An 18,192-nucleotide genomic window follows, 5' to 3' on the forward strand; every position below is an offset into this window, starting at 1 on the left:
AGGCCGGGAGTCGTGGTAGGTGGTGACCGACTCTCAATGAATGCCGTTGAGTGGGGCCTTTCTGAAGTACCCGTAGACCGCTTTCTCTCGATTCCGACCATGGAAAAGTGCTATAATTTTAGTGCCAAGGAAATACCAAATGTAGGAATTTCATTGGCAAAGCGATGGGGCATTGAACGCGTGGAACCTTCCGGCGTTTACTACAAATGCCACGTAAAAGAGATCAAATTCGGTGTTTGATTTGTGGTGAGAGGGAAACTTAACGGCGAAGAAGTAAGAGAAACCCCTATGACAAAGTTGGGTGATTTGCGGAAGGCTTCAAAATCAGGGCAAATCCCTACAACAACAAACAAATCAACCTAGTAACCGATGTCCAAAAAAAATGTAAGCTGTAGGGAACACTTTTCTATCCTTTTGGATGGTAACAGCACTCAAATCAGTGGAGAAGATGAAACCGAGCCCCCAGTCGTAGTAACGGAGTTGATGAGATAATTACCACCGTCAGCGAACTGATTGGTGCTTATCTGTTTGACTTTAGACCTACTAAATCCAACATAGACCAGGTAAATATTCACCATACGCCAAAGGAAAATAATAAAAGGGTATAATATTTAACTTGCTTTCCCTTCTGATCACCAATATCAATCAATGTACTGACCATATGCAGCCAGACACAGAAAGTTGCGGCAGATGTTTGCTATTGTCGAAATCTTTAGGACGAACACATCGCCATATTTTGAGAAAGTCGGGATACCATTTTAGTCCTAGTCTTTTACAAAAATACAAATGAGTCCAGCGACAAGTAAGAGATACAGAGATCTAATACTTAGCGTATACACTATTCTCTCAGTGGATCCAGTTTGGATTTTTGGTCAATGAAACCTCACTGGGAATGAGGCTCTACAAGCGATGAGTACTATGTTCGAACCTTGAATGACGCACGTCCGACGCGGTAGTGGCCTCTAAATCAGCTCAAGAGAACGACTGGGTCTGGATGAGTGGGGGCTTTGGACTTTCCTTTGAAGAAATCATGCGTTCTTATATCAAGTAATAGTTGCGATACCGTACGAGTCCAAACTAGTCAGAAATAGTCAGAATCAGTCAGATTTTACTGGAAATCGATCCCGTACTCGGTTCTCTGACTATTGAGAGGACAAAAAGGAGAGTAAATACGGTTCTCTCTCTGTCAGAAGTTACCAGTTTTAGTCCGAGAATTTTTTGCTGGTAAATTCTGGTACATGTGTCAAACGATCAGCTGTAGTGTGTTTGGCAACCAAATTGTAAACAAATGAAAAGTGCACTCTGCTAATTCATGTTGAAAAGTATTTAATTACTTGTTTAAGTGGATTCTAATGAATTTGAAAGTATTTTTGGTTATTTACATGTGTGAGCTGAGTGTGTTTACATACAAAATAAGCAAAAATTTACAACCAAAATTTGGAGGTTATGTTGAAGTTGACAGAAGTTACCATTTTTTACTAGAAAGCGATCCCGTACTTTTCAATGTTACTCTCTCGCTCTGAGCGAATTTTTGTTTTTTGACCGTTTTACTAGTCCGAGTCCGAGGAATACGGGATTGCACCTAATATTTGTAAACATTCAAAACTTTTATTGAAAGATTAACAAAGTAGTAGAAAATGATAGCTTAATACGACAGCAAAAAGATTTGGCTGAATTTATATGTGTAAGTATAAAGATTCATATTTTTCAACACTTATCAATTATAAATTATTATTTCCTAATTACAAATCCATACTCGTACATAGGTATGTTAGTTTATGTGCATTAACGCATTTCACTTTAAAGCACCCATACTCGCAAAAACTTTAAAATAAACCATAATTCATAGACAAACATACATATGTATGTAGGTACATGTTCTATTCTACAAAATGTTCACACCGAATCCAACACCTTTCGCAATAATGTAAAAAAAAATCATTTGAAAGGAGAATATATGTAAGTCATATACTTATGTAGATTGTATGTACATATGTACATTAGAGTGGTCCAAAAATGCATGTGAAAAAGCAAAGTCGGAATTTTAATGCCACCACCACCTAGGATTGTTCCATACCGAAAAAAATATACCCCTATTTTTTATTTTGAAATAAACAAAAAAACAGGGAGTGCCCAAGCGCTCAAAGTTTTTGATGTACATATTTTATATGGGGAAAAAAAAACTTTTCGTAGAAGAAGTGTAGAATTCTTGAAAATCAATATCTTCAGATCGGAAAACTCGGTTCCTATTAAGGAGACTCTCAATAATAATACCTAATTCTTTCTTTAACCATTTTTTCATGGTAACTATATTTTATAGGTCCGCCAATACCCCCAGAAAATCTTTAATATTAAAAAACGGTTAAATAAACAATTGAGATTTAATACTGGAAGTCTCCTGAAGGGAACCACAGTTTTTCGATGGAAAAATATTGATTCTCAAGAATTGTATACCATTTCTACAGAAAAGTGTTTTTCCTTGAGGACTCCCTCAATATTTTTTGATTTCAAAATAAAAAAATAGGCGTATATTATTTTCGGTATAGAACAATCCTAGGGGGTGGCGGCATTAAAATTGCGACTTTATTTTTTTGGACCTCTCTAATGTACATATATACGTACATAAATATGTAAAATTAAGTCAAGGGTAGTTTGTCACAACAATAATTCAGCAACGCGCTCACCACTTCCATGGTGCCTACAAAAACACATTACAGCAGTAGTGGCAATTGCAATAATAGCAACATCAACACCAACAATAACAACAACATTCTAAAAAGTCCAATCTATACAATATTCATAGTCATCCTATGCAATTTTCGTCGTTGTACGAGCAGCCAGTCAGTCAGTAAGCGCAAATCTGCGCATATCATTTTGCTGCACATGCGCAGTATACAGCTTCTCATCATTTGGCTTCGACTATTTAATTTGTTTCTTTTTTTCGTGCGGTCATACATATATAACTGTATGCACACTCATAGGTATGTATTTAAATACATATTGTTCCTTTTCTGATAACATGCGCCCATGCCTTGTTGTGGAAATGCACACGACAGCCACCGCCTTCTCTATACGCAAGCACGTAATGTTATTTTGTATTTGTGTACTGTGGTGCGCGTGTGATGTTAGAAATTAAGTCGAAACATAGGGGTGAGGAAGAAGTTGCTGCATTTGGTTGTGGTTTGTTTGTGTTTTTTTTTTTCTTCTTTCTTTGCGTTGCGTAGGACTTTGATGTCCTTTCGGCTGTCTCTCTACTGTGCATGTGCATTTGCTTAGCTGGCAAATTTATTTGCTCACTGAAGCGTTTATCATGCAGGTAACTGAAGTGCACGTACGTATGTACGTATGTATGTTTGCAGGTATGAGAATGCTTACAAAGGTCCATAAATATATACAATGTAAGTGACAATTTATCTGTGAAAGGAATTTAATGAAATGTCGGATTCCCATCAATCGGTTGTACATATGTATAGAACTAGGTACCGGATTACAAAATACAGCTTGTCCATTTAATAATAATAATAATAGATTTGGCGCTTACCCATATCGAGCCCTAACCGCCAAAATAACGTAAGCGAAATTTTTTTCAAAATTGTATTTTTGATGCAGAAATATTCCTAGAGCATTTAGATGAATTTCTGCATCAAAAAGAAAATTTTGAAAAAAATGTCGCTTACGTTGTTTTGGCAGTTAGGGCTCGATATGTTAGTGTTTGGCCGAGCTTCTCCTTCGATTTGTGGCGTGCGCCTTGATGTTGTCACACAAAGAGTTGGGACCTACAGTTTTACGCCGACCCCGAACGGCGATTGTATTTCGACGATAAGCTGTTTTTCATGGCAGAAATACACTCGGTGGTTTGCCATTGCCTGCCGAGGGGCGACCGCTGGGCAAGAAAAAAGATTTTTTTGCGATGTTGCTTGGACCAGTGCTTGAACCCAGCCCTGCGGAGTGGAAGCGCGCACTGCTTATCACTAGACCACAGCGGCCGCATTATCCATTTATTTCAATAAAAACAAACTAAAAAAAAATATTTCGCTTCGTTGAGGAAGCATTTAATAGCCGTCTTTTTCCCCCCAACATTAGCGACTGGCGAAACGGACGAAATTGATGAGGTTGTGGCGAATCAAAAGGCGGATTTTATAAAATATCTTAGAAGTATATTTTGCAGTTCTTAATTCGCATGGACACATTTCTTAAGTTTTAACGAAACTAAAAATCCACAACACAAATGTATCTGCATCGGATTTCCGACTATTTTCAATGTGCATCCGATCGGATGTTACAAATAATCTATTACAAAACCCTGTCCCACAGCATTGCCAATAAAATTCAAATTAGATTGACATTCAACTTTGACAATCACTTGACAGGGCTAAATCGTTCGGTGGATTTGCTGCATTTGTGTGTAAAAAGGAAAACAATCAGAAAAAATGCCTGATTTATCAGCAGCGGAAAAAGATTTCCTGCGCCGAAAACATGAGCAGACACAAAAACTTCGTGCTGAATATTTGAAACAAATTTCGAATCCTTTCAAACATGCCACAGGCGAAGGTGGTACTCTGGTAAATATACTAACAACTTCTGCGCGCTGTTATGTCATCAGCAGCTTAGATATTTTTGTTTCCCAATCTAAGTTAATGTAATATTTCCCACCCCCTCAACAGTTCGATGCCGGTTTAGCTCGCTTCCAAGCTATGCGTGTCTCCAACTATGACCATTTCAAGCCAACAGGTGTAGCTTTCCGTGCTGGCTTTTTTGCCGTGGTGCTGCCCATTGTTGTCTATGCATGGGCTCTGAAAACAGAACGCGCTGGTCGAGAGCATCAATATCGCACCGGGCAGGTGGCATACAAGGATCGTCGATTCAAATTCATTTAAAATGGATTTTATCGAAAGCACACGAATTTGGTTGATGAAAATTAGCCAAATATTCTTGAAATGTGTGCATAAGCTTTTATTAATTGGTATACATAGTCTAATTAAATGGAAAATTGAACATAAAACCGTGATCAATATACATATGTAAAAAATATTGCGTACACGTTTATTTCTCTTCTAACTGTTTGTCGCGTGCAATTACGTAGTCTTCAAATTTAACCATGTAAGTTGTGCCTTTATGCCAATGCGCCGACACCTTGCAGGGCTATAATGGAAAATACGTTAATTCATGAAATATACGAACTTAAATGAAAACTTTTTAATTTTACTACTTACGAATCCACAATGTGTGAGCACTGCCTCCACAATGCCTGCAGTGAAGTTTGCACAGTTCAAGTTACTCTTATCTTTTGGGACACTTATAAACGCATTCACTAGCGGCTCCTTTTCGATAATATAATAAGTGCGTTCATCATCATTTGCGTGTTCCAGCTTCTCAGCTTCTTTGCCAAATAAATTCTTCCAAACAGTTGTCTTCACGAACAACAGCATTTGCGTTAGCTTTGTTTCACGCTTACCATTACGTTCACGAAAGAAATATAAATCAATAACGCGTGTGCCTACATCTTGGCCCAGCTCATGTAATCTTTTTTGCGGAAAGCATAGAATGAAGTATGTATAGTATTATAGTGGGTGAAAGTGTTTGATAAAATGCACCTGTTTTGTAACTCCTGGACGGTGCTCACTTGACTCTGGCAGTACTGCACTATTTCACTGAAGAGTAGAGCCACAATACTTTGAGATACCTCGGTTTTGCCCTTGGACAGCGGTCTATCGAGTATATTTGTACGTGGTCGCATAGAAGATATTTTAAGCGCTTCTAACTTCTCCATATTTCACGGAATATTGAAATTTTTCAGATTTCTCAAAAACTGCAGCGACAACAAACAAATCGAGTTGTTTTTAATTTGGCAAACAGCTGTTCTTGACCATGCTGCCTGATGGATAACTTTGAAAATATCCCAAGAAGCCCCCTGTGGAAATGAGAAGCGGAAATGCTAATTACACAATGAATTTCGAACTAGTTGTAGTACTACATTAATATTTCTGTTTTTGTAGCTTAGAGAACTTGAAATTCCAGAATGGATAAGAGAATCCAAATATTCTTAAAACACCAGGTTCACCCCACAGAAAAGAAAATGGATAATTAAAAAATAGCAATAACAATAAAAGTAAAATAAATTTTCAATAAAATAAAATAATCAGCCTCATTGTGTAAGTTGTTAATTAGGCTAAATTGTACGACTCGACAATATTGGCATTGTCTACTGTCGTGCTGAAATAAGTAAACTACGAAAATCGCCGAAAAACTATACAGTCCTGCAAAGTTTTTCCCTTTTAATACACTAGCCGAGTGGAAACTTTAGGCAATGACGTGAAATTTTCGATACGATTCGACTCTCGAAAAACGACTTGCATTCGTTGCGACTCTTGCTATGAGGATGAAAACATATGAATAAAAATATTTTGCATTAATACTTATGGCGTTTTTGATTTTACAAAAAATGCTGCCTTTTCATTGCCCTCTTCTTAGCATTGGTTCAAAGAGGGCACACATCGGCGGTAAACTTCTCCAACAATTGGGTAAATTCAATTTTATCTATTTCGTACTTACGCTTCACATTAGGATTTGCTCTCGACCAACCCCCAAAAAGAAAAAAAAAACAAACGTAAATTTGCTTTTGGTTTCTGTTTTTAGATTTTATTAAATATTTTTTTTTTTAATAATTCTTTATTATTAGTTTTCTGATCCATTTATTATAGTTTATTGGATTGGTCCCCATTTCAATTATTCATCTATGCCGAAGGTTTGTGATTTTATTTCTTTTTTGTACCAGTCAATCAGATCCATGCATCGTTTTTTTCTTTTCTAAACTTTACTAAAGGTTTAATGTTCGCGTCTTGTTTTTTTTAATAAAATTTGCTAATAAATAATTTTCTTTGGTAGAAAGTAATAGTTAGTAGTGTTAATAGTAATAATTACACGAAAAGTCCAATAAATAAGTTTGGAGTTTATTTTTACTTTTAACAAATCGATTAGCTTCCCCATAGTAATGAACTATTATAATAACAAATGTTAGAATTTAGTTAGTTAGTAACAAGAAATTTAGCGACGCTTCTGAATACTTGACGTGTTTGATAGTATCGTAACAAATAAAAGTAGTTATATTTTTTCCCTTTCAATAGCTGTTTCATAAACTTCTAACTTAATATTTTATCTGAACTCTGCACACACATTGCTCATATTTATGGCTTGTTTGGCTTCATTGCTGAGCTGTATGTGAATATGCTCTTGTCTTTACTATTGAGAACCTTCGGCGATTTTTTCTTAGTTCCGTCTGTCTGTTTGTCACCTGATACAATATACTTTGCACTTATGTAGTATTAATTTTCAGCAGCATTGCACGGGCAAGGAATATTAAGTAGCGTAGTAATTCATCTCTAGAGACTTTTTACTTTCCTTCTTTACTTCCATGTTGCTGTCGCATTGCCTCATTTTCTTTGCCCTTTGCTGCCCTGCCTTGCCGTAAACAGTTCACAGAATTTTCGATATTTAAGTTTTTGCTTTTGTTTAGCTGCTGCATTTGTCGCTATATCGCACAACCTCATTTTATATCAGTTTTATTTTTGTTTAGTTGCATTTATTAGATTACGCAATTGGCATTAAATATGTAACTGTCGGCACAGCCGAGCGCCATTTCCTGATTTCTTGGGAATAGCTGCATTCAAAATGTTGCCATATTTAAGTTAATTCATGCAAATGCATATTTCTTTATTTTTTTATTTTTGTTAGACACTGTTTATGCATATACATATCTATTATATTTACTTAAATACAACAATAATAATAATAATAAACACAGTAATTCTTTTAAGTAATAATCAGAATTAATAATTAGTAAATAGTATAATAAATTGTTTGCATTAATTTTTCAAGTGTGTTTTCACTTCAAAACTAAACTAGAAATTCGTGTGAAATAATAAAAGTAGTAATGCTTGCACATACATTATACATATGTTGTTAATAAGTTTTATTTAAATTTTATTGATTTTCTTTAGTTTTTGGAGATATTTTAATTTTTTGTTTTCCAATTTACTGTGACTGCTTGCTCAGCATTTCTTGTTTTATTACATACAGTTAGTATGTTGCTTGCATTTATGATTTTTAGTAATTTTACAGTAAGTAGGTAATACAATAGTAGTATTATTTTTATATAGTAGCTGCATATTTTTTCACTTACATACATGTTTTGTTTTACCAACATTCACTTATTATTAGTAGTACGACTTTTTATATAGTTTATTTTTATTTTATTTTTTTAATAATATTTAACTTGTAAAAGTTTATGAAGTAAAGCGTGGCAGGCAAATGGTTAATAAAAACTTTTTTTTTTGAACTAATCATTTGACCGCTAGCTTTAACTTTATGCATAGTTTCTTTCACACGCGCCCCCCACAATTAATGTGCCAGCCTAAAAGCAAGTGAAGCGCGAATTTTGCCTAAACCCCATCATTTGAAATGAGGCTATAATCATGGATTATTAATAAATATAAGTTTCTGAACTTATGTATGCTTACTTAAAAAAAATGTTTTAATACGAAACATATATGCGTTAAACTACATATTTAAGTTTAATTTCGCTGAAAAATATAATTTTGGCATTTAACGAACTCTATTGCATTGTATGGTGAACCAGTTTTTGTTAAACTAACAAAAGAAATAATTTTGAGTCTTCATGAGCCCTAAGAAGAGTCAAAATTATCCTTTTACATAAAATATGAAACGCGTATTTCTTTGTATTTTTAATTTATTAAGACTTTTTAATAACAGCAAACACAGCAAAACTCGCGCGATGCTGCTTTACAGACTTTGGCATGCATTACTTGGGGCTGCGTGCTGCATAATTTAATTTATTTTATTTTTAACATTTCAAAAAAATTGTTCTTGGAACTCGATGCGGTGTTCGCCGCTTCACATTTCCAATTATTATTTTTTTTTCAATTACATTGCATTTTAAAGTTTTTGTAACGCATTTCAACCATCCTGTTGAAAGAATTACATAAAATGTTTGTAATTTTTTCCAATGAACCTCATTTGTTCTATTTTTTTTTTGGTTTAATTTTACATTAATAATTTTTGTACGCAGAATTTCTCATTTTTTATTTTGTAAAATAGTAGCTTCAATATTTTTTTGAGTGTTTCCTTTTTCAATTTGGTTAACGAGTCACTGTAGCGAATCGCTTGTTTTTGGACAACTAAACAGTTTTCATAGGCTAAGCATAAATTAAATATTTAAAAGTTTAAGCAAAGAATATGCATATTAAGTATTGCCGCCAAAATCATACTACTCTTTCGTATAAGCAGGTATGCAAACGATTTAAATTAATTTTTATAGACATGCTACAAGATTTGAATAAAACAATTAAATTTAATGGTAAATATTTTGTACATTTAAGAATTTTCAAGTTAATTTCTGCCTCTCCAATTATCATCTTATTTCCAATGCTAATATTCACCCATTCTTGCATTGCTGCCTTTCACTTTCGGAAACGTTTTTTTGCAAGTCATTTTTAATACTCATTTTACAAATCGTGTTTTAGTAGTTTTTTAGCGACTCTGTAAATATTTTTTGCTATCTTTTTATTTTTATTTTGTTTTGCTTGTACTGTGAGATTTTAAATATTTTTAATACTGTGCGCGCTGCTCACAAAAATTAAAGTAATAAATATATTTAATATGTAAGTATTTGAGAAAATTTATAAGTGGCACATTCGGATAATTAAAAAAATATATTAAAATAAAAATATGTGTATATGTATATACAGTACTATAATAAACATTCATAGCCCGCAAGAGCATACAAACATGCGTATGTATATAGCTTACAAAAAAAAAAAAATTAAGAACTTATACTTAATTTGATTAAACGTTAATATACACACAAATATTATATGTATAAATGCTGCTTTGACAGCTTAAGAAACAGGCTTCTACAGCTAAAACAAAATTATCTTTACAACTTAAAGTTAGATTTTAAGCCAGTTACTTGGAAACAAACTTTTAAAATATTTTCAAAAATTTTACAGTTTATTAAATTAGAATATTTCTTATTTTATTTGTATATTAGGTACTAAAAAAATATTGAACGCGTTAAAAAAAAATCATTTATGCGAAAAGACAGTGGAGTAAGTATGTATGAATTCATCAGTTATCATTGACAAAACGACACAATTTTTAAAATACATTCGCTAGCCCTGTAGGAAGTGCGTTGCGAACGCATAACTGTGACTTTGCTTCTAAAATAAAGCAGTAAAAGCGATCCAAAAATTATCAAGTATAGCCAAACACAAATATTTGAGCGTAATAAATTTAATTTGTACCCTTTTCGCAACTTAAATAAATAAATTCATCAAAAACTTTGATAAATGCAATTCGAATACAAAAATAGGGGATAAAAAATCACTCCATTTGCAAGTAAAAATTATCTTTGTGCCAACAAAAAACAAACCGAACAAATCAAATTAAAACAGCAAGCGCCCATAGTCGTTCTGCTGCGCTGTGGGTCGCGCCTGCTGCAGCGCGTAGTGCAATGGCGCTTGCATTTGTTGTTGTTGTGCTTTTAACTTCTTCTTCTTTTCTTTCTTTTGCTGCTTCAATCTTTGCTTAATAATTTTCTCCTGTTCCTTTGCTATAATGGCATCGTCGCTAAGATGCCATTGCTCGAATTGTTGCGTTAGTGTGCTGCCACCACCAGCGTTTGTTGTTAGCGCATGCTTTTGCTGCTGTCGTAGTGGTTTTTGTTGGTTGTAAGTATTGTAATTGTAGCTGTAATTATTGTAATTGTATTGGTTGAAATTGTAACTGTAATTATAACAATCGTAGTGATCATCCAAGTCGCCAATGCCGTTGCCATCATAATCATAACTGTCTGAATTCATAACATCAGCTTCCACCTCGTAGCCGTAAACGTAGCCATTGTCGAATTGTTGTTGCAATCGCCCCTCCAAATGTCAGACTTGTGGTTTGTGTCGGCCGCCGCACACGCCGCATGATACTCCCAGCCAATGGCAGGCGCGCAGCGGCGGATAACACCAAAGGCAGGGTACGAGCAATGATAGCAGTGTTAGGCCGAGCCAACTATGGGACAGATAAATTTCGTATCGTAGCAACGAATCTAAAATATATATATATATATATTCATATATTTTCCCTTTACTTACCGCTTAGTGCAACCTGCTTCATTGACGCACTCACAGGGATGTTGTGGAGTTTCACCCTCGGCATCGCTCATACAATGATAAATCATACAACGCGCACAACCGATTCCCGAAATACACTCGAATGCCGAACGGAAGCGATCGGGCGCAAATTCACATGCACCCTTCCCGTTCCACTCATCATTGTAGAGTTCGTGACAGTAGCGACAACGCGCACGTTGGCTCTTCTTGATCATGTCCACATTGCTGGCGGGATCCTTAAGTATCACACCGGCGGCAATAGGTGAGGACTGAGCAGCGGCCAGTGCTTGTGCAGCTTCCAAAGCGTTGCGTTTCTTTAGCGCGCTAATCGACTCGCGACGTGCGTTAAGCACCTGCGCGCCAGCCGGCTGATCGACAACCGGATAATTGTAGTCGTGGACCTGTTGGGCGACGGTGCGATAGGAAGCAGCGGGAATAGAATGAAATAAAAAATTGGAAGAAATGTAAGTAAAAATTGTCAAGTAGTAGACACGTGGTGGAGAGGAACGACAGAGTAGAGATGGAAATGGAAAGAAAAAATTAGCATTAATTGGACTGCAGATATATAAACTAAATTCATTACCGCTGTCAGCTGCACGTAGGAGTAATTCTCACTGGTCGCAATGGCTGTTGGCAGCGATGGTGGTGGCGCTTCAAACTGACTCGACGAAACGGTGGTGATAGGCGGCGATATAATGGCAGCGCTCACTGTGGTGGTAGTTACCAGGTTGCAGTTGTTATTATTGCCTGCACCATTGTTGCCATTGCCACCGACAGTTGTTGCACTTAGCAATGCTGGCGGTGGTGGCGCTTGCAAGCTGCATGACTTCTCATTCGATATGTAGTGAATGATGGCTTTACCATCTGTGGACCTATCCAATTCGCTCTTCTGACTAATGCGTTCACCACGATCGACACTAATACTTTCTATTGGCCAATATGGAGTGTTGCAAATAAGATTAAAGTTAGAAAAATGAGAGAAAATACATAAATTTTAGATCAACATACTGTGACTTTTTTCGCTGCCTTCGGGACTTGAATATGACTTTTGTATGCAGTCGGCTTCGACGGGTAGATCTAAGGTCTGTTTGAGTAAGTGTTTGAAAAAATAAGAAGGAAGGAATATTTTGAAAATGTGCATTAAAGTCATTTTTCAATTCAACGTTACCATAAAAACGTCGTCTTCGCCAACAGAGTCGTATTTGGTGAGTGGCGGACATATTATTGATGGATTAGATTTGGCCAGGCCTAAAAGAAGAATTTAATATGGTACATTATTTAAAAATTTTACTTAAAAGATACAAAAATGTACTGCTATTCTGAATATATACATATGTATGTATATGTAAAGTACTTTACAAAAATAAAAAATTAGTGTGTATAAATTAGAAGTCGATGGTGTGTAAAATTTACGCTACTATCTACTGCTGAAAATCCGTGAGTTTGTTGTGATTTCTCAAGTTTCTAAATTTCTTAAGTATAAACATTTCAAAGTAACGTTAGTAAAGTAACCAAAAAATAACAAATACTCGTAATGTAAAGTCTAAATATGCAAAAGGCCAACTCAAAGAAAAGTAAGCGGAAAGATGAATAAGACAGCGATAAGAAAGTGCCTTATGAGACCCTCAGAGGATTGTATAGCTGTTAAACTTTTCATTAACCTCAGTCCTATAAGCGTCTCAAGAAGAACACTGACCCAGAATTTTTTGCTTGTTAGTATACAATTTGGCAGCCAGTAGTCTGTAACATTTCAATTCTAGTGTTTTTTATTCTAATTGCAACTTACCAAGCACGAATTTGCACATTTACATTTTGTCGTATTAGAATTTAGTTTATGATTTTGTCGTTATTGTTTGTATTATTATTAATACATTATCCGATAGTGTTTTTTGAAGCAAAGTTAGAGAGAAAGAGATAAAGAAGCAGTAGAATAAAAAATCATACCAAATGTAGTAAGCGAAAGTGAGTTTATAATAAAAAAAAATAAAAATTCCCTGAAAGAAATGCAAGTGCGTAGTATAAAAAACAAACAAATATTCTGGACAAAAAAGAAACTATACATATGTACAAAAATGCATTCCAGTATGCAAGCTTTAGTGCAGAAACTGTACTTTCGAAAACAGGTTGGATCAGGAAGTACTTGCTCTCCACCTGATTCATAGACGATACGTGGCCTGGTTTTCTACGTTTCACAGGCGCTGATTTGCTTCATACACCTTCATGTATAAGATACCGGTGATGCCGGTAGCTTCATTTTAGCCGACTGCCGGCATAACTGCAGTCGAAGAGCGAAACTAAAATTATGATGAGGAAAATAGGAACGACAGTTTTATCGTGTGAATCATCGTTAGCCTCACCACAATATGCTGCGTCAAGGACACAAACTCCGGCCCAGAGACACACCAAAGTGCTTTACAACAGAAAATACGCAGTCAGCTGTCAACGACGCCAAAGCCTCCAAGGCATTAGGCCCAGACGGAATCTCCATGCAGATGCTGAAAAAGCTTAAATCTACGGGAGTAGAGTTCATCACAGTCACTTTCAACTTGTCACTGTCATCAACCTGAGATGTGGAAATTGGGGTAGGACGATTCCCCTTTTAAAGCCTGAACCAACGTCGACTTTGTGATAGGACGGTCCTAGTCGCTAGTTGACCTTTGAAGGCAATCGACACGGTCACACGACTCTCTGCCAAGACGTCCTGGACTAGTCGCTTACAACTCGGACGAAACGGTGAATAACCAGCTATCTGTTTGCCCGCCAATCATTGTTCGAATTTCGTACCGCCAAGTCCAAGCCCGTTGAAAAAAACAGGGGGTCCCTCAAGGCGGCGTACTCTTCCCCGACGCTGTTTACTCTCCACATGGCAAACCTTCCTTCGCCAACAACGAATATCTCACCGATCTATCGTATTTCTTCAGTGCAAGGAACCTCAACATCTCCGCCGCGAAATCACCGGCCACATTCTTCACCACTTGTACCAAGCAGATCAGGCTCGAACTAGACGTCTTCGTCGATGGCGCCAAAATACCGACAATCAAGCACCTTAAAACCCTGCGAGTGTCGTTATATAGCCTGTTATCCTTCCCCGCGCACGCTTCAGCCACCTGTAACAAACTGAAAGCAAGGAAGAAAGTCCTCAAGACTCTAGAGACCCTGCTCGCAATCTATAAGGCAATCGGATGGTCACTGGCAAACTATGCATCGGCACTGTGGTCGGCAGGAACAAGCAACACTCAGTGGAAAAATCCTAAACATGCCAAAATGCAGCTCTACGAACGGCCACAGGCTCCGAGCGTCACCTGGACGCTAGATGCTGGCGGTGAAAGAACACAACACCATTTTGTCGAAGCCATTCCTCGTGGGATGTCACCGTGGAAACGATCCGCCACACGAAGCGTGAGACGTCACCTGCACGACTGGAAGCCAGACATCGAACCGTACGTAGACCATCCGTTCGACACAGCAAGACACAGAGCGGCGTTCAACAGACTACACAGTGACACAGTGAGAACGAGTCTCAACACCCGTAATGCAAACGTCGTCATAGGCGGTCAACCTCTGCCCATAAATATAGAAGAAGCGGAACTGCTGAGAGAGACCAACTCCGAACTGGCAAACACCAGACGTGCATGCGGGCAAAGTCTCCACAACACCCAACATCTACGCGCATGCACCTCCAACCCTACGACCCTGACACCAGATACATTCTGGACTGCGGTTTTGTACTTTAAACGACGATATACAGTGACTCCAACAAGTGCCCAAGGGTGGATTTATTTTTAAATATTCACAATGTTTGCCAAGTTAATTGTTTCCCCCATAAAAATATTGTCCAAGTCCCAGACAATTTTAGTCCAATGAAGTGTACGTGGATTTTCAATATTTTGTATTTGCTGAAAAATTTTGAACTTTTTTCCATATAAGCATGAGTTTCTTATGAAATAAATTGCGGAAGATCATTCGCAACAAAAATTTCGAAAAAGCAGCGCCAGTTTTTATATATGTACATACACAACTATACTGCAAAAGCCGCCACCAAAAAAAATTATTAAAAATGAATTCTAACAAGTTGAGTTTTATATGGAATAAAACGAGCGAAACCGTCAGCAAAACAAAAAAAAAATTGTCCAAAATCCCCGGTAGGTGTTAGCCTTTTAAACTAGTACTTTGTTGTATTAAAATTGTATCGGCTAAAAACTTCATACTCAAAAAAATTCCATGAAAAATGTTGAAATTTTGAAGCCCATATTTTTGAATTTTTGCGAATTTTGTAAAAAGTTTGCAACATTGATTGAAAAAAACTAAACAACGAATACTTCTGTGCGTAACTGTATGTATATATGTACATATGCAAGTATTTACATATGTATGTATTTACAAATAAGGAAAATTGTTAATTGAGGTAAATTACGGAAATCAAGCATTAACAAATTGCAGAAGAAGAAGCAGAAGAAAAAGTGAAGTAAAAAAACACAAAAGAACGCACACACAAACAAAAAAGCAACAAAGGAACTGCAGGCATTTATTTAGGCATTACAAGCCATACAGGCGCACTTATATGCAATTGCTGTTACTTGCAGCTCAAACAATTACAACTGCATTGCGCCAGCGAGTGATAATTACCATCAATTAATTCATTGTAGGCGCGCAAAACGCCTTTGTCGAAGGCGCGCGCATCGGCAGCCGTTTGAAAAGTGAGACCATTGCGTTGTTTACCAGCACGCCAGTGATGAAATGTGGGCATCACTTTGTAATACTTCAGATCACGATTTATGACACAGCTTAAAATTACCTAAAGGGCGAAAAGTATTAGAAATATAGTTATTAAATGGTATGTAAATTGATAATATGAGTATTGACAGTTGCTAGTTTGTTGGTGTAAATAAAATTGATTGATGGTTGTATATATTAAGTTATTAAATTATTAATATTGTATTTGCAATCAAAATGATCAGATGGACCCTTATCTTATAAACGGATTTCTAATATTCCTTGTGGCAATTTTTTTCTTTTTTTTTTGTAAATTTACTTCGTTGGTTGGCTGTAGACCTAGAATACAATTAGCTAGGTTTCCCATCGAAAAATATTGATTTTATGGATTTCTAGCCTTTTTTTATACGAAAAGTTGTTTTTTTCCAATATAATATTTTATGATTTCAAAATAAAAATATAGGGGTATATTTTTTCGGTATAGAACAATCCTAGGGGGTGTCTTTCACATGAATTTTTGGACCACTCTAATGTACATATGTAAATGTACACAAATACATACAGTGGTGGAAAAATAAATAGGTACACAACATTTTAACAAAATTTTTCACACAATTTTTAACAAAATTTTTTATTAAATAAACAAAAGAAAAATTGGAAAAATTTGTTAAAATGTCGTGTCCCTATTTATTTTCCCACCACTGTACGTCCATATTCAAAGATGTTTTCTTTTCTAGAAACAATTTTGACTTTTCATTGTCCTCTTCTTGCTGCTTGAGATTTGTCGGTAGAAAAGAAAACGCCATAAATTTGTTTTTTTTTTCCGGTCACTATGTTTTTATCTATTGAAGGATAAATATTATTTTAATTTATGGCGAGACCATCGGTGTCCGCTTATGGGAGCTTTCACTTTTTATTTTATTTGTGTTAAAATTGTTGCATATGGTTTGTTTTTGGTTATTGGCCTTTGAATTATAAACTTATTTTCTTTTTTATTTTATTTTGTTTCATTTGTGGTTGTTCTTTTTATTTTTTTGCTTAAAATAATATTTTTATAATTTATAAAAAATATAATTTTTGATTTATTTTTATTAAAATTGTTGAATATTTTTGTCTAACATGTTTGTTTTTGGTTATTGCTCTTTGAATTATAAACTTCTTTTCTTTTTTATTTTATTTTATTTTCGTTTATTTTTAATGTTTTTTTTATTTTTTGCTTATTTTAATTTTTTTTTATAATTTAATAAACATAATAGTATTTTTATGTTATTTTTTGCTTTCATTATTATTGTTTTTATTTAATTTTTTATATTTTTTATTTACGGTTGTAGCGCCAAATGGTTGTAGGTCCAAATAAGATTCCTTTGATCTTTTTTAATTTTTTACTATGTACATACATATGTATGTGTAATAAAATCTTGTTTGATAAAATTTGTTGGTTATTTTGTTTTGACTTTATGCATTTAATTAAATATTTTTAATGTTTATTATTTTCAAAATTTTTATGAATTCTTTTATTTTTTTGAGTTAAAAATAAAAAAATATTTTTTTATATTTTTAATTAATTCATTTATTTTTTGTATTGATTACATTTTTCCATTTTTATTTTATTTTTTTCCTAAACTTTTTTATTTTTTTTTTAGTTTTTCAATTATATGTTTTCATATTGTTTTAACCTTTTTATTTTTTTATTTTTCATTTACTTATTTTTTTTTTTAATTTTTCTTCTATTTTTTATTTTAATTAATTAATGTATTTAAATTTTTCTTCTACTTTCAAATAAATTTCACTAGCTTGTTTTTATTATTTTTTATCTAATTTCTTATTATTTTTTATTTCTTTATCTTTTCTATTAATACTCACACTTTGATCAGAGATTCTTTGGCCATAGATGATATATTCATGTCCAGCGGCGCCAGGGGATAGTCTAGCACGTTTCCGTATTGAAACATTTGCTAAACCACCCCCGGCGAGTGGTAACCAACCCTCGGTGCTTTCGTCTCTGGTCATAACCTGTGCGCGTACTGTAACTAAGAAGTCGCTGTAAGCAAAGGAAAAGGAAAAATTCTGAATTAGAAAAAGTGAAAAAGAAAAAGGAGAAGTTCTATGAAAAAATAATAATTTCATTTCAATAAAAATACTAAAAAGTGGAAAATATTTTCCATACATATGGCAGCATTGGTTTTTTTTTCAAACGCACTCCGAGAGTTCCCCAAGAGTTTTGCTAAGAAACGACACAAAATGGGTATCATTTAAATCCGTAAATGCCTCAAGGACGTTGTTCTAGGGAAAGGGTAAGAGT

At 35.1% G+C, this 18,192-nt stretch overlaps 3 protein-coding genes across 4 annotated transcripts in view; 1 reads left to right on the forward strand and 2 right to left on the reverse strand.

Moving 5' to 3' along the window:
• The first annotated feature begins 4,341 nt into the window (after positions 1 to 4,341).
• On the forward strand, positions 4,342 to 5,038 carry LOC118744636. The gene is made up of 2 exons (XM_036477777.1): positions 4,342 to 4,562; positions 4,665 to 5,038. The coding sequence occupies exons 1-2, from the start codon at positions 4,431 to 4,433 to the stop codon at positions 4,875 to 4,877; spliced, it is 345 nt and encodes a 114-aa protein (XP_036333670.1). The 5' UTR covers positions 4,342 to 4,430; the 3' UTR covers positions 4,878 to 5,038.
• On the reverse strand, positions 4,928 to 5,892 carry LOC118744635 (trafficking protein particle complex subunit 5). Its single transcript, XM_036477776.1, has 3 exons — positions 5,595 to 5,892; positions 5,214 to 5,523; positions 4,928 to 5,142 (listed from the first exon to the last, which is right to left on the reverse strand). Exons 1-3 carry the CDS (start codon positions 5,768 to 5,770, stop codon positions 5,044 to 5,046), a joined length of 585 nt encoding a protein of 194 aa, XP_036333669.1. The 5' UTR covers positions 5,771 to 5,892; the 3' UTR covers positions 4,928 to 5,043.
• A 5,043-nt stretch (positions 5,893 to 10,935) lies between these two features.
• The window catches only part of LOC118744637 (sprouty-related, EVH1 domain-containing protein 1), a 40,035-nt gene continuing 32,778 nt past the window's right edge, over positions 10,936 to 18,192 (reverse strand). Inside the window, exons 3-9 of one of the 2 annotated variants that reach the window (XM_036477778.1) lie at positions 17,754 to 17,931; positions 15,804 to 15,972; positions 12,346 to 12,425; positions 12,186 to 12,261; positions 11,761 to 12,104; positions 11,160 to 11,578; positions 10,936 to 11,076 (exon numbers count right to left, since the gene is read on the reverse strand). In XM_036477778.1, the coding sequence (XP_036333671.1) occupies positions 10,950 to 11,076; positions 11,160 to 11,578; positions 11,761 to 12,104; positions 12,186 to 12,261; positions 12,346 to 12,425; positions 15,804 to 15,972; positions 17,754 to 17,931 (1,393 nt within the window). In that variant the 3' untranslated portion in view covers positions 10,936 to 10,949. The remainder of the gene's footprint in view (positions 11,077 to 11,159; positions 11,579 to 11,760; positions 12,105 to 12,185; positions 12,262 to 12,345; positions 12,426 to 15,803; positions 15,973 to 17,753; positions 17,932 to 18,192) is intronic. The other variant, XM_036477779.1, reaches the window with a different exon arrangement.

The sequence above is a fragment of the Rhagoletis pomonella genome, unplaced genomic scaffold, assembly GCF_013731165.1.
Source record: "Rhagoletis pomonella isolate Grant_MI unplaced genomic scaffold, Rhpom_1.0 Rhpom_scaffold_00008, whole genome shotgun sequence".
Taxonomy (NCBI): Eukaryota; Metazoa; Arthropoda; class Insecta; order Diptera; family Tephritidae; genus Rhagoletis; species Rhagoletis pomonella.

Coding starts and splice junctions, on each gene's coding strand:
- LOC118744636 (XM_036477777.1), top strand. CDS start 4,431: ATGCCTGATTTATCAGCAGCGGAAAAAGATTTCCTGCGCCGAAAACAT. Junction 4,563..4,664: donor CAGGCGAAGGTGGTACTCTG/GTAAATATACTA, acceptor CCCCCTCAACAG/TTCGATGCCGGTTTAGCTCG.
- LOC118744635 (XM_036477776.1), bottom strand. CDS start 5,770: ATGGAGAAGTTAGAAGCGCTTAAAATATCTTCTATGCGACCACGTACA. Junction 5,524..5,594: donor GTCCAGGAGTTACAAAACAG/GTGCATTTTATC, acceptor TCCGCAAAAAAG/ATTACATGAGCTGGGCCAAG. Junction 5,143..5,213: donor TGCTCACACATTGTGGATTC/GTAAGTAGTAAA, acceptor TTTCCATTATAG/CCCTGCAAGGTGTCGGCGCA.